The sequence below is a fragment of the Gavialis gangeticus genome, unplaced genomic scaffold (assembly GCF_001723915.1).
Source record: "Gavialis gangeticus isolate Ggan-Ray unplaced genomic scaffold, GavGan_comp1, whole genome shotgun sequence".
NCBI lineage: Eukaryota > Metazoa > Chordata > Crocodylia > Gavialidae > Gavialis > Gavialis gangeticus.
In genome coordinates, this window is record NW_017729022.1 from 22,904,950 (window position 1) to 22,920,791 (window position 15,842).

At 44.3% G+C, this 15,842-nt stretch overlaps 1 protein-coding gene across 1 annotated transcript in view; it reads left to right on the forward strand.

Moving 5' to 3' along the window:
• The window catches only part of LEMD3 (LEM domain containing 3), a gene marked incomplete at its 5' end in the record, with an annotated part of 83,551 nt that overhangs the window by 52,343 nt on the left and 15,366 nt on the right, over window positions 1–15,842 (forward strand). Inside the window, one exon of the mRNA XM_019515777.1 lies at window positions 13,416–13,483. Coding sequence (XP_019371322.1) covers window positions 13,416–13,483 — 68 coding nt within the window. The remainder of the gene's footprint in view (window positions 1–13,415; window positions 13,484–15,842) is intronic.

The window sequence follows — 15,842 nt, forward strand, 5'->3', positions numbered from 1 at the left end:
TTTTTATAACCCCCCCCCCCCCCAAAACCCAACAGCAGTAACACTATTTGATGGCAATAGAAAGTTCTGTACTGTAAATCAGTGAGATTGGCTATTTTGTCTCACTCTGTATTGCACATTTAAAAAACTGGCATATTCAGCACTCTATCTTACAGGGGATTATTTTGTTGAATAAAATCCTTTGCAAGATTCCCCCGCCCCTCACCCCCCTCCAATCTATAGATCCAAGAAGGATTTACCTTAATAACCCTATTAGTGCCCATACTGCCAGACACGTTTCTTGTTGAACTTAATGACCAGGAAACCTAAGGGTCTATTTAAAATCAACCCTTAATTGGAGCTACATCTCAAGTTTTACCTGGTCATTCAAACTAGAATAGCTTTGTGTGACCGATAGACTGTTCCTTCCTGATATATATTCATTCAGTAATTGTAACTGATGCCAGGCTTTTCCACACACAAGATGAAGAAATAAGTGTTTTTGTCAGCTTTGAATCCATATAAAAACAACTGGAAACAAATAACTTAAAAAATGCTTCAATGAAGAGAGCAAACCTTCTAGCCTCCTTACTAAAGAGAACAGATGAAAAATGATTATGTTCTAAGACATGGCATGTTTCAGATCTGCCTATGACATGGTTGTAAAAGTTTCACTTCTATTTTTATTTCACAGTTAATGTAAGTATATTTTTTATGCCTAGGCTGGAAATAGGAGTTGGTCTTTTCTATTGAGTTCTCAATTCTTACAGGTTTTTAAGGGTGGAAATAGATGTCTGATTTCTCATTTGTGCCTCCTTAAAAATTAAGGTGACAATGCAGAGTAAATAGGTGTCTTTACTCTTTGTTGTGCCACATGACAGAAAAATCAGTGGTGCAACAAAAGGGTAGCAACAGATTCTGCTGCTTTATTCCAGCAGACATCTATTACCTTCTAATGATTTCACCGCTGCCCTAGACCTGTGCTGTGGGTCTGGGGCAGGGGGAAAAATGCTACCCCACTCAGCCAGCCCCATGGGTATGGCTGGGCAGGGGAAATCCCCCTTCCTTCCCACCTCTATCCCCGCCCTGCTGCCCCAGACCCACACTGTGGGTTTCAGGCAGCAGGGAAACATGCTTTCTCCATTCAGCCAGCCCTGTGGAGATTGCTAGGTAGGGGAAATACCTGCTTTCCCCACTGCTGCACACTTACTCTGTAGGTCTGAGAAAGTGGGGCAAAGTACTTCCCTGCTCAGTGAGCATCATGGGAGTGACTGGGCAGGGGAATGCCTGGTGTTTCCTGCTATCCTTGAATCATGCTGGGCATGGGAGAAAGCTGTGAAATGGGTCTGAGGCAGCAGGGAATGCCAAGTGTTCCCTCCAAGAAAGTGCATTTTCTTGCTGAAAGATCTTGTTACCTGTTGTGCAACACCATCAAGGGCGTGGGACAAGGGGTGATGTGCATTTTGCCCAGCGATGTGAATCACCTGTGCCATGACTCATCTCAGCATGGCTGAATTGCTCCATTCTGCAATGTCTTTTTTTAGCCCAACACGCTGTAATTAAAGCTTCATAAATTTTTTAAGTGTTTCTTTCCCTGTGAATTTCTAGATTTTAGACAAGCACTGTGGCTGCCACTTCAGAGATTGAAACACTAACTTGAATCCAGAAAGAATGCCAGACTAATGGATCATTATTTTTGTTTGATTATTTAAAAAAAAAAAAAAGAAAGGCTCCAACTACAGGTGCTTGTGCCCTGCTGTTCTAATTCCTAATTAAAATCACTTTGTTATGCCCAGACAACCAGATTTTAAGGCTGTGCAAAATTTTGCCAGGTGTTTCATTTCAAAGCTGTTTCAATGGTTTCTAGCTTGAAACAGCGAAATCAACATGAAATAAAAGGCTTTGAAACAGCTTCGAAATGAAACAAGGGCACTTGAAATATTTTGAAAGTTTCTAAATGTTTTGAGTTTCGAAGCCAGGCTTACTTGACTTCAGCGCTGGTCCCAGGTGGCAGCCTCCTCCGATCTGGTGCGCAGATCCGGAGGGCTGCGGGGCTGTGCTGGACTCCTTCTGAGGGTGTGAGTCCCTGGATCTGTGCACTGGATGAGAGGAGGCTGCTGCAGCTGTCTGAGATTGGCCGCAGCAGCAATCTTCCCTGGCACTGGCTGTGCCCAATGCTGGCCCCAGGCGGCAGCCTGAGTCTCCTCTCATCTGGCGTGCTGATCTGAGGGCTTGCACCCCTGGGAGGAGCCTGGCACAGCACAGTAGCCCTCCCAGGGGTGTGAGCCCCCAGATCTGCACCCTGTATGCGAGGAGGCTCAGGCTGCCTCTCGCCAGGGACTGGGGCCCCCTCCTGCTTGCCTCCCTGCTTGGCCCGCATCTGGCTCCAGCTCCCATGCTTGACCCGCGGCCAGCTGCGGCCTGCTCACTAGCATGGTAGCAGGCTGCAGCGCCCCTCTGCAGCTTGCCAGCACAGTAGCCACACCCTTGGCCTTGTGGCAGCCCCTCTGCACGGCTGGGAGCAGCTGCCAGTTATCTGCATGGCCTTTGCCACAGCATGCTGCTGTGGTGCAGCATGGTGTGGAGCTGTGGGCATTTGGGCAGCTCCAGGCAGTCGCCTGGGGCTGTGCACCACTTGCAGGGACCACTGGCCACACAGGCCCAGGGCCTACGTGCATGAGCCCTGCTCTGTCCAGCTGTGGATGCAGGACCCAGCCTGATGTGGCCAGCAGTCCCTGCAAGCGGCATGCAGCCTCAGGTGACTGCCTGGAGCTGCCCGAAAGCACATGGCCTTGAGCCGTGCTGCCTCTCACCATGCAGGGGGGCTGTGCCATAAGGCCAAGAGCGCAGCTGCTGTTGCTGGTAAGCTGCAGGGAGGCTGGAGCCAGGTGAGGGGTGCACAGGGGGAGGGGGCATAGCCCAGCGAGGAGTGTGTGGGGCAGATCGTAGCCAGCTGATGTGCTAGTGAGCAGGCCACAGCTGGCCACCGGCCGAGCAGGGAGGCTTGTGAGCGGTGCCTGTCCCTGGTGGGAGAGGCAACCTGAGTTTCCTCTCATCCGGGGCGCAGATCGAGGTGCTTACACCCCCAGGAGGGCTGCTGGGCTGGGCTGGGCTCCTCCTGGGGGGTGCGAGCCACCAGATCTGCTCTTGAGGAGAGGAGGCTCAGTCTGCAGCAGCAGCAGTCTTGTCCAGTGCTAGGATCAGCATGCACCCAGTGCTGGTCCCTGGTGGGAGAGGCAACCTGAGCCTCCTCTCGTACAGGGTGCAGATCTAGGGGCACGCACCCCCAGGAGGGCTGCCAGGCTTTGCCAGACTCCCCCTGGGGGTGCGAGCCCTCAGATCTGTGCCGGATGAGAGGAGGCTCAGGTGGTAACAGCAGTCTTCTCTGGTATGCCCAGTGCTGGTCCCAGGCAGCAGTGGCAACATCCTTTCATCCAGTGTGCAGATCTGGGGGCTCTCACCCCTGGGAGGAGTCCGGCACAGCCCTCCCGGGAGTTCAAGCCCCCAGATCTGTGAGTCAGATGAGAGGAGGCTGCTGCTGCCAGCTAGTGTCAGGACTTTTGCTTTGAACAGTTTGAGGTGCAGTTTCCCAGAAACCCCTGCACCTATCTCCTTGAAACTCGACAGGCTCTCAGAAGGGGCTACCATTCCTGCAATTTTAATCCGAATTGGGCAAGAAATGACAGTTTTAGACATTTTCATTGTTCCCCATTATAGCCTACGGGTGAAACATCAAAACTCATCGAAACAGCAAAAAAAGTTTCAACAAAACAGGGCAGTGCTTCAAAACGATTAAATGAAACGCTGAAATGGATGTTGAAATGATGGTGTTTTGCACAGCTCTATTCATATATCTTTCTTTTCCAGTTTATTCATTTCTGCCAATTGTGGTGGGTAATTCTACTTCTGGAACAAATGAAGTTAGGAAGCAGATTTATGTCGTACAAGTTTCGGCTAACTTTTACTTTGTTGCATCTGTCTGACAGTTCTGTATGTCTTAAAAGCGGCAGTCGGCCTCAGGCTCCCGACATTTCAGTGCGTGTTTAACATTTTATTCCTGAACCCAAACAAATACTGTATTTTCTTGCATGCAGCATGCACACCGTTTCCCTAAAAAATTACACTCCCAAAATTGGGGCGTGTGCATTGAACAGGGAAGCTGATGTATTCTGTCTGTCATTGCATCACACTCTGACACACACAAATCAGTTTGTCATAAAATCTGGGTTTTTCTTAAAGATTTGTATTTGTATTTGGTCTTGTTGGCTAGAATGTAAGATAAATTTCTTTACGTAGGCAAATAAATTTTAAATAAAACCTCAAGGCATTGGTAGAGAGAAGAAGAACATCCTTTTTGAACCGCATTGCATAGTCAGGAGATCTATAAAATGAACACATTAAGTAAATAAAAGAAAATAAGTCTCTCTTTATGTATAATTTTTGATTATGTGGTGACAGGCTACCTTCAGGAAAATGAGACATGCACAACAGTACACATACCAGCTCCTGTTCCCTGAAGCAGGGAATACTAGATACTCATCTTGGTGAACAACTGAAAGAAGGATGAACACTTAAAACTTTTACCTTTTTATTGGTTTTATACCCCTTAACTTCTCTGCTTTTAATAAGGCCTTGAGTTTTAATTAGTCATTGCCTAGATGAAGACCAGAGGTTCATTAGGTAGATTATATGTTTTGGCCAGAGGTTCATTAGGCACTGATTGTAAAATTTTACCTGGTCTAAATGTGGTTACTATTGTTTGTCTTATTTGCAGAGGATGCAGTACTTTCTTTAAAACTGAGTTACTAATTGCAGTCATCCTAGCATCTACGGCATCAATGTGCTTTGCAAGGAGCATTTTTAGTATAGATAATCTTGCAACATATGTCTTTAAATTTTTAGGTTCCACTTTATCCAGTTTATTGCCCAAATGTTCAATCAGATAAAAAAGATTTTGTGCTCAAATAGTAAAAAGTAGATTTCTAAGACAAATAATTAACTGCATCCAAGTAACCACAAGAAGGAAGATTATTTTCAAAGGAATAAGCTAACTTTATCCCCGTGCTATGACATCGCTTTAAGATGGCTAAAACAATATGCCGAAACTGCATACGCTAAATAAATAAATCCCAGTGCTTATATGGTAGGATTGTCTGCTTTAAGAACAGACTGTCCTTTTAACGCTGAAATTTGGCCAGGTCTCAAATGCATGACTTTCCCAGAAAAAATTATTATTAATAAACAGAACATTGGCAGAGTTGAGTTGGAGTGACCCATTCTTCCTTCCAGAACGGTAAGCACACAACTTCAGATGAACTTGATGTGATAAAGAGTCTTTTTTGTTACAAATTAAGTCTTTCACCCATACATTTCAGAAACTGTATTTCTTATTACAACATAGAAATATTGAAAGGCCATGAAAGAGATCTACAAAAAACTAGAACTCTTGGTTCCAAAATGGTTCCTTATTATTAGACCAACTGGAAAATGGCAAGAAAATTGTCCTTTTCTGCAAGCTTTTGGGATCAAAGTCCCTTCGTCAGGCTCTGGGAAAAGTGTAGATGGTACAAGATGGTAAAAAGTTCCCATAGGTAGGAAATAAACTTCATACCAAGTACACCCATGAAAGAGATCTGTCTTTCTTAGCTTTTGAAAATTGGAGTATTGAGCTAATATAATACCAGAAAGAGAGCCAGTAAAGTCTTTAATCTTGGTTCTATTTTTCTGAATAAACTTAACCCTTGGCACTCAAACTTCAAGTTGAAAACTATCAAGCCACTCTCATTCAGCATTTTTCAGAGGGGCTCCTATCCTCTGAAGAGACTTGCCTTGGTGCATCAGTATTTTGTAATAATGCTAATTGATGGCTCCAGATACTTATTTTCAAGAAGTATCATTTTTCACTGTTAAGCTTTTTTTTCTCGTTTTTCAGTGTATTGTACTTTCTTGCTCTGTCACATCTGCGTTTTGGCCCTGTTCCCCTTAACTTGAGCCATAATTCTAGATTTAATTTGGTTGCCTGGCCTGTGGTCACTTATCCATCATGATCATAGGAAAGTAGGCCTGGAAGGAATCTCATCTGAGGTCACCTTGTCAAGCCCCCTGTTCATCCCAGCCAATTTTCTGTCTAACCTGCTCTTGAAAATGTCCAGGGATAGAAATTCCTCAGCTTCTCTAGTAGCTTGTTGACCACTGGCATAGTGAGAAGGTTCCTCCTAATCTTCAGTCTAAATGTACTCTGCTGCAGCTTGAGGCCATTGCTCCTAATCCTGCTAGTGTTACTTTGCATCCGGGTTTTTTTGGACATGTTCTCTTTTTTGGCCCCCCGTCCTTGTGTCCAGGCTGGTTTAAAAAATGCGAGCGAATGTCCATATTTTTGCTTTGCTTCTGCTTTCTCGTGGACTAGCATCTTGGTTGCTTGGGGTTGAGAGCAGTGGGGAAGATGATTGGCTGTTGGGGATAGTGGGCTGCGGGTCAGGAGTGAGGGGCACTGGCATGGCCGGGAGGGCAGTGGATTAGGAGTGAGGGGTAGAGGCAGGGCACGGGCATATCATTCCCCCATGCCCCTCCTCCTCTTTGATTCTGGAAATCTGGTAACCCTAATTCCTGTCTCCTTATGCTGCAGGGGATAGTTTGTTTCAGGGCTGTGCAACTGGTGGCTCAAGCTTTTTGTGGTCCACAGAGGGTTAAGTTACAGGCCCTGGGGGCTGCTTCCCCTTTCACTTCAACTGTAACAGCAACTGGACTCTGTTTCTGCTCCTCCTCTGGCTTCTGCTTCCTGCAGTGCAGTGTGGGAGAGCTGAGGGTGAGCCTGGTGTTATAATATGCTGTTGGATTTTGTTCAGTGAAAAAAAGCAGCAGACTGCTGGCTTATATTCAGCTTATGGTCCACTGTAACTCTTACATCCTTTTCTGCAGTACTGCAGCCTAGCCACTCATTCCTGAGTTTTTGTGCATGCAGTTATTCTGTCCCAAGTGCAGGACTTTACACTTGCTGAGTTTCATCTGACTGACTGCAGAATATCTCTCTAGCTTATCAAGGTCATTCTGGATCCTAGCCCTAGCCTCCAGAGCATCTGCATCTAACTTTGCATCATTTGCACATTTGCTAAGCATGTACTCAGTCCCATCCTCCAAATTAATTTATACGTTAAACAATACTAGACCCCTGGAGTATTTCTCCGCCCTTGATACCTCTTCCCATCAGTTTGAGTCATTGATGGCTGCTCATTCAGCAGAATGATCCAACCAGTTATGTATCTGCCTTAGAATCTAGTTTGTATTTTCTTGGTTTCGTAATGAGTAGAAGGCAAGGTAGATTTGCATCGACTAAAGTGTGAAGACTGATTAGTAGTCTGACTAACATTATATTATTAATAAAATCAGAAATGATATGTATATCAGAGGTTCCCAAACGTTTTTGTATTGCATACCCTTTTCCAGAGCTACCAGCTGCACATGTACCCCTACCAGCATGTTTTATATTTTAAGCCATTAAATGCCAACTATTATTACAAAGGAAATTAAATCCACCATTACACAATTTCTGTTGCATACCCTCAGGGGTACACATTCCACAGTTTGGGAACCCCTGGTGTGTGTATATATAATTAGCATAAGTGCTCATGACCTAGAGCTCACTTTATCAGATGCTGTGAAAGAATTTGCACAGATCAGTGTATGGGATGGGAAGAGTGATTTGAATACAAAAGCTAGGAGGTAAGGAGAGATCTGGGAGAGGCAAGCAAGCAAAGAACCAATAGGAATAAAGGGGTTAAGAAATCTAATTCAGATAAAGGGATTAGAATCCACAGTCCCTGTTTAAACCTTACTTATCACAGTCTAGTCTGGAAATTTTCGTGTTTCAGTTTTCAGTTCAAATCAGTTTTCAGAGGTTTGCTGCCCAAGAACAGCTACTCTGAGGTCAGCCATGGAATATCCACAGAAGTTAGTGTTCTGCCACAAGCCTTTGTGTCTTTCTGGAGCTGATCTCAAATCAATGCTCATTCATTTTATGCCCCTTGTTAATGAGAATGTCATGGGAGATGGTGTGAAGTCTTACTAAAATAATGGTATATCAAATCTACTCTTCTTCCTCATCCACAGATCTTTCATCTTATTTTTGAAAGAAATCAAGTTGGTCAGGCGTGACTAGCTCTTGGTGACTCCACACTGGCTGTTCCTCATCCCCTTGTTCTCTTCTTGGTGCCTTGAAATAGGTTCCTTGCTCCATGATCTTTCCAGGTGTCAAGGTTAGATTGATGAGCCTGCAGTTCCCAGGATCCTCTTTAAAAATGGACGTTTGCCCTTTTTCAGTCATCTGGGACTTCACCTGACTTTGCTCTCAAAGATGATAGCCAATGCTTTTGAAATTACCTGAGTCAATTCCTTCAGTACTCTAGGGTGCAACTCATCTGGCCCTGCAGCTGAAGACATCTACCTTCTTTAAGTAATCCCTAGCCTACTTTTCTGCTACTCTGGCTGTTTGCCTCCTTCCCCATCTTAGGTGCCAACTGCACTTGCCATCTGATAGCTGACTTGGCTCATGATGACTGAAGTAAAAAGGTGCTAAATACTCCAGCCTTCTCTGCAACATCCATAACTAGATCACTGCCTTGTGCATTCACTAAGGTGCCTAAACTTTCTTTGGTCTTTTTCTTACTTCTGACTCTTGTGTTATTGCCATTTACATCCCTTACTAGCTGTATCTTAAATCATGCCTTGGCTATTCTGATTTTTTTTCTCCCTGTGCCCATGCAATACTTTTACGCTCTTTCCTAGTAATATTACCAAGTTTCCACATTTTGTAGAAGTCCTTTTTTTAATTTTAACTTGATGAACAGATCACTGGTCATCTGTTGCACTGCCCATTTTTTCGTTGCATTGACATAACTTGCTTCAGTGCTTTCAATACAGTTTCCTTAAAGTGCAGCCAGCTCTCTGGGACTCCTGTTCTCTTCCAGGAGACCCTGTCCACCAGTTTTTCTGAGTTTGCTAAAGTCTGCTTTTTTGTTTCTTTCTTGCTTCCCCTCCCTCCCTTCTATCTTGAGCTGTCTCATTGTCACTGTCACCCCATTTACCTCCCAGCTTTCTGTTGTCAACTAATTTCTCTTTGTTTGTGATCAGGAAGAGCTTCCTTCCCTAGTTGGCCTCTCCAACACGTGTACCAAAAAGGTGATTCCAGTGCACTATAAAATTTGCTGGACTTCCTATGCATTGCCTTGTTACCATGACATCTGCTGGGAGGGAAACTGAGGTTCCTTATGAGAACGAGGTCTGGTATCTTGCAAACTTCTATTAGTAGTTTAAGCAAGATCTTGTGCACCTCTTCCTCTTGTTTTGGTAACCTATAGCAAATGCCCATCCCTGGCATTCTCTCCTCTGACCTTTACCCAGAGGCTTTCAACAGGTCTACCTCCTGCTTTGTGCTGAACCTCAGAAGATGCATGCAGTGAGTGCTCTCTTTCTTCCTTTAATAAAGGGCAACACTTCCATTCCCCATCCCACTTATTTTCCTGAACAAGTTATACCCATCCGTGACAGTATTCCGGTTGTGTGAACCATGTGTATGTTATTCCAGTTAGATCATAATTCTGTGATTATAACACGAACTACAATTCTTCTTGCTTATTTCCTGTGGTTCTTGAATTGACATAAATATTTCCAGTAACTAACAGATCTTCCTCATAACACCCTAAGAGCACTGTTAAGGTTTCTGCTATTGCTTCCCTTTATTAGGGTTTTTATCTAGGTCATCTGGCTCTTTATGTACCTCTGGGCTTTTGTTTCTATTATCTGGTGAACCTAGCTTAAAGCCTTTCACACAATGAGCACATGAAGACACTCTTCCCTGTCTTTTGTCAGGTGAATCCCATCTCTTTCCAGTAGCCCTTCTTGGAACACCACCTCATGGTTGAAAGAAGCCAAAACTTTGCTGGAAAAACAATCTACGCAGCTATATTTTAATAGATTTCATAGACATTAGGGGCTGGAAGGGACCTCATGAGATCATTGGGTCCAGCACCCCCACCATAGACAGGAAGTCAGCTGGGATCAAGTGACCCCAGCAAGACATCAATCCACCTGTTTTTTTTGAAGGAGTCCCGAGTAGGTCCCTTCACCACCTCTGGGGGGAATTTGTTCCAGACCCTGGACACACACACACACACACGCACTGTAAAGAACTTTTTTTTATGTCTAGTTTAAATCGGCCTTCCTGGAGTTTATGACAATTAGACCTTGTTATCCCTTGTGAAGCTCTGGTGAACAGGTGTTCTCCCAGGTCCTGATGTACCCTTCCTTTGTAGTTGTAGGCTGCCACCAAGTCTCCCCTGAGCCTTCTCTTCTCCACACTGAAGAGTCCCAAGTCCCTCAGCCTCTCCTTGTATGGCCTTCTTTCCAAGCCTTGCATCATATGAGTGGCTGTACTTTGGACTCTCTCAAGCTTCTCTACATCCTTCCTGAAGTGGGGGACCCAATACTGAACTCAGTACTCCAGCTGTGGTGTCACCAGGGCTGAGTAAAGCAGGAGGATGATGTCCCTGGTTTTGCTTGAGATACATTGGTGGATGCATGCCAGAGTTTGGTTAGCTTTGCCAGCCGTATTCATCAAGACCCCCAGGTCCCTTTTGGTTGTGGTGCTAACAAGCATAGCCTGTAAGTGTGCTGGGGGTTCTTCCTACCGAGGTGTAGCACCTTGCACTTTTCTGCATTGAAGGCCATCAGGTTTTGGTCGGCCCACCTTGAGAATATGTCCAAGTTGGCCTGTATCTCCAGCCTGTCCTGCGGTGTGACTGCCCTCCTCCATAATTTGGTATTGTCCGTGAACTTGGCCAGTTCACATCTGACTTCTGAATCCAGATCATTGATGAAAATGTTAAAGAGTACTGGCCTGAGTACCAAGCCCTGAGGGACTCCACTGGTAACCCTGCGCCATGCTGATTTCTGCATGTTGATCTCTAAAATGTGTCTATTTCCTACTCAGACTCTTAGCCTTGACCAGAAAGGTTGAGTATGTTACTTGGGCCCCAGTCCCCCTCACTTTTGCCCCTAGAGCTATGTAGTCACTTTTTGCTCAGGATCACCCTTGACAATGTCTTCAGAGCCCACATGAATGGGGACAGTCCCTGCAAAAACCAAACTAGGACGTGGGTAGTCAGTGGCCGCCCTGGACAGAGCCTACACAAGTGAAGTCAGAGGAAGAGCTTAACAATAGCTTTGACATTGCGAGATCTTCCAGCCAACTTACTCATTTTTTTCCTAGCCCCTTCTTCCTTTGCTGCTGCTACTTTAAAGAAAAATCCTTATTCCTCCTTCATCTGCTTACTCTCAGTAAGTTTACAATGAAGAAAGTATATGAAAGTGGCTGGGAAGATTTTCCCAGCAGACCCGCACTCAAATCCCCTGCTTGCTGGTCCTGGTGTCACTGGTTCCGGTGTCACTTGGGTTCTGGGTGACCTAGCTTTTCTGCTTAGGCAAGCCTTGTCTTCTCATTCACTTGTTAACAGCTGCTAGGCTCAGCAGCTGTGGGCCCCAAGGTACTCTGCAAAATGGCAACCAGATTGAATCTACGTTTACCAAACCCAAACCAGGCAGGCCTCCCACTCACTAGCTCTTTGAGATTCTAACCCAGGGATTCTCAACCAGGGTCCCACAGTATGCTGATGTGCTCTGAAATCCTTTCAGGGGTGCTGCAGGATGCCATGCAATATTAACACTGTTAGGTGCTTAAACATGATTTGCAAGATAAACCCAATGATTTCAAATAAGGGTCCATAGTCTTAAAAGAACATTCTGATCCACTGTGGTATTTCTGAGTTCTTGGTAACAAAAAAAATTGCTGTATAATTTTTCCAGGGTAAAATAAGTGAAAATTGCGAGCTGGCACTTTCTTGAGGGGTGCCTTAAGTGTAAAAATGTTGAAAGCCACTGCTCTAACCCCTCTTTTACCCTGCTGCTTGACCCCTCCCCCCAATTCCTTCCAGATTTTGTCCTTGATTTATGGGTTATAGATGTGAGTTTCTTAGAGTACAAACTTTTAGACCAGTTTATTCAAGGGAAATGCCTATCCAAGAGAGTATGAGATAAATTAATTACTTGGAACTGTAAGACTCTTGGGTCATGCTCTCTCAACAAATTCAGGATTCCTTAAACATTCACATCACATTACAATAGCATTTTCAACAGTGATCAGTCCTTTAGGAAGGAGGGGTGGTCAACCTGCAGCATGTGCCACAAGTGGCATGGGCAGCCTCAGGAAGGGTGCAGGGATAACTGACTTGTGGTATGCCTGCCAAAAAAGCTCTCTTCCCAACCCCCCCCAGTAGGGAAATATAGCCAAGAACATTGATTAAATATACCATCTGCTAATCCATCATCCTCCAAAATTAGCTATTCTTTGTTCATTCAGATGGCAGTGGCATACAGTTATTGCTACTTGTTTTGTAACGGTTTTGGTTTTAATTTTAGTTTTAAATGTTCAGTGTGTACAAACTGTATTCCTAGCCTCCTTACAGCTTTGGGGATAATCCTTTTTGGCATGGATTTAGGAAGGTAGTGTGGATTTTTTTTTTGTTTTGAATCAGAGTGAATGTTCTGATTCAGTCTCTCTAGTCTGCCTTGAGACAGTAGAATTGCACGTCTAAATAACAGCAGGAAAAAACTACCTAAGGGATCTCCATACATATCAGTCCAGTGACACAGGACCACAGATTCTTTTATTTTTCTTCTCTTTGGCCTGATCCCACATGAGCAAGTACATCACTAAATTTTAGTTCTTTTGGATATTGGGAGACTTAATATTGTCTAGAGGTATCGTATTGTTCATCCTATGATAGCTGAACTCTTTCAAAATCCCAAAGGGAAGAAATACAGTATTTATATTAAAGCTTAAAAATGAGAATTGTTTTTTGTTCTGAAATGCCAGCAGTTAAAAGCTAGTTTAAAAGTTGCTGTTCATGTAACTGAGGCTTGCTAGGAAGATGGTTGTGTATATCTTGTGGTTGTCAGGACTGATGTACGTTGGTTTTTAAGTTGAGTTAGTATTTGCAAAGTTGTATTAAAGTGAGTTAAGGAGGGAAAATACAAAGTGTACAATTGCATTGAGGTTTTTCATGACGTTAAACATCTAAGCACCTTACCTTCTCCAATAAATTTAATGATCTACACCTGTGATGATTTATTATGATAATAGGGTGTGTGAGATGTCTAGTACACTATTTATTTTGGTTCAAGATATTTTCATCTTAAAAAGTTATACCAAATACATCTATAGAAAAGCAGCTTGCAGGACACTAATTATTGGACACAAATGTATATTTTAGAATAAAAGGAAAGCTTGTACTTAAGTGTCTTTTGTTTAATAATTCAAAGTAATTAATAAATAAAAGTAAGTCTTTTATTTTTTTTTCATTGATTTTTTTTTTTTTTTTTACCAGGAGATCATGACTGTGGCAGCCCTGTTCGGAGAAATCTTACCGTCCAGGATGCAGCTGTATATTTAAAAGTAAGCAGTGAAAAAGTATTTTCCATTAGTCTTAACTTTTTAAGTTTTGCATAAGCTAACATTAGTATTTGCTGCTGTGTAGCATAGCAGCAGAATTAAAGTTTGACTGTGTTCATCTTAATTTTATTCAAAATTTAACACTGTTTATGTGAACTACATGTACTTTTTTTCTGCTTTGGGCCTTGGGAGGAAGATGGTAAAACACTTTTGTAGGTAAGCCAGACCATGAATGCAAATTTAAAAAGGAAAGATGCTTGTCAAATGCTTAAATTACTTTTAGCATTCCATCTATGCATGAAATGTCAAAACAACCTAGAGGTAACACACAACATTAATCTTATGAATTATAAACTTGTGAAAGGACAGTTATCCAAGTTGTAGTTGACAGAAATGACTGTTTGGACTTCATTGTGTTGTTAACTGCTTGATGTTAGGAAGGAGAAGAGTCAAGTTCCCTTTTATATGAGGACTGATGACTTAAATTTACTGTATTCTTAGCAGGAGGTTTCTTGCTTTAGGTTCTGGAAAGTGGTCCTCTAAACCAGTGATTCTCAACCTTTTTTTGTACCAGGATCCATTTGTAAACATCAGTGACCAGTCCCGACCCAGTGACCCCCACTCCTGACCTGCTGCCCCCACCATTGTGGGGCAAGGGGTGTGTGGGGTTTGGGGGCTCTAAGCAGCCCCTTGCAAGCTGGAACTCTGCCAGCGTGCCAGGGAAAAGCCACACTTTCTCACATTTTTCTCCTTTAAAGTAGAATCCATTTTTAAAGCATGTCCACAACCCTTTCATATATTTGTGCAGCCCACTTTTGGGTCCTTACCCACGGGTTGAGAAATGCTGCTTTAAACAGTGGTCACTATAAGCTTTTTTTTAGTCTCTGCAAAGAGGGGTATGAGGGAGTGAACTTTAGAGATCAGATGCTGGAACCTGGGCAAAGGGATAGTCAGTCAGTGTCACTAACATGTAGTGCAGGTACTTGCATCTTTGCTTACTTGTGCTGTTGTAGTAGAAAGACTGGTATAATAGTGAAATGTATGTGAATTCAATTACATTTTAAATGTGTAATATACTAGCAATATAAATCAGTCTTGTCTTTTGGAAAATACAAGCATCACAGCTTATCTTGTGACAAAGTTTATATGTAGGTTTACCTCTAGTTTGGGTTTTAATTTTAAAGAAAGATTATCTCCCCCTAGTGTCTTTATTAATGTTAGTGTAAAAAATATTAATGTGCGAGGAAGTGGCATGTTTCTCACTAGCCTTGCTTATAGTCTGTGTGAACTTGGAGCTCTTTTTAGCCAAGTACAGATGTTCAGAAAGCCCACGGCAGAAGTGATCTAAATATTGCACTTTACTCAAGTCTCTAGATTAGGTGTAAAGTGAAAAGAACAGACGTTTGCTGTTTATGGGGAGAGGGGAGGGCTTGGAGCCTGCCTGCACTGGTGGAGGCCAGCAGGCTGTGGGAGCTCTTGCATGCCTTCCAGAGGCTGCTGGAGAATGCCCAGCAGCTAGCCACCTCTGAATAGCTATTGCAGCACCTCTCCTGAGCCCTGCATCCCTGCCAGTTGGCTGCTGTCAGTGCTGGTGGCTGGGGGTGGTCAGGGGAATGCCCATGCTGGGCAGCCCACCTCCCACCTTGCTGGTTTGCGTCTTAAGGGGAGGGACAGATCAGGCCCACAAGGCAAGGGGGCTGTTTCCCTTCTCCTCCCCAGCTTCTTGATGGCTGCAGCTTGGAGCCACATGTGGCTTTTCACTGCACTGGGAACTAGGGATGGGTGGGCAGGGGAATGGAGTCCCCCTGCCATGAACTCCACCCTCCCCAGCTCGCTGGCTTGGATCTGCAGGGGGGCTCTGCTCTCTTCCCCTTCCTGCCTCCACTTCCAAGCACAGTGAAAAGCGTTGCACAGCTCCTAAGCTGTGGCTGTCAGGAGACTGAGGCAGGCAGGAGCAGGGTGGAGACAGCCCCCCCTGCTGTGTGGACCCTATCCAGCCCCTTTGCCACAACCAGAGCCAGAAAGCTGGGGGTGAGGGAGCTGGGTCATGTGGTGAAGGGACTCTGTGCCCCCACTGCATCCATCTGAACAGCAAGGAGATGGAGCCTTTTCTGTCTCTTTTCTGTGACAGGCCAGGGTGTGGGGCTGAGGTAGTGCTTACCTGGAGCAGATGAGCACTGGCCAAGGCTAGCGGGCTGCCCAGCTACGGGCCCCTGGCATGCAAGTGGAATGTGTTCTACCTTAATTTGCAATGGGATCTGGTACAGATGTTCATTAAAGCACTTTTAGTCTGATACCACATCCGTCCAAAGTTAACTTAAAGTAGGACCTACCATTTTTAAAGCACTCTGTGCCGTGAATG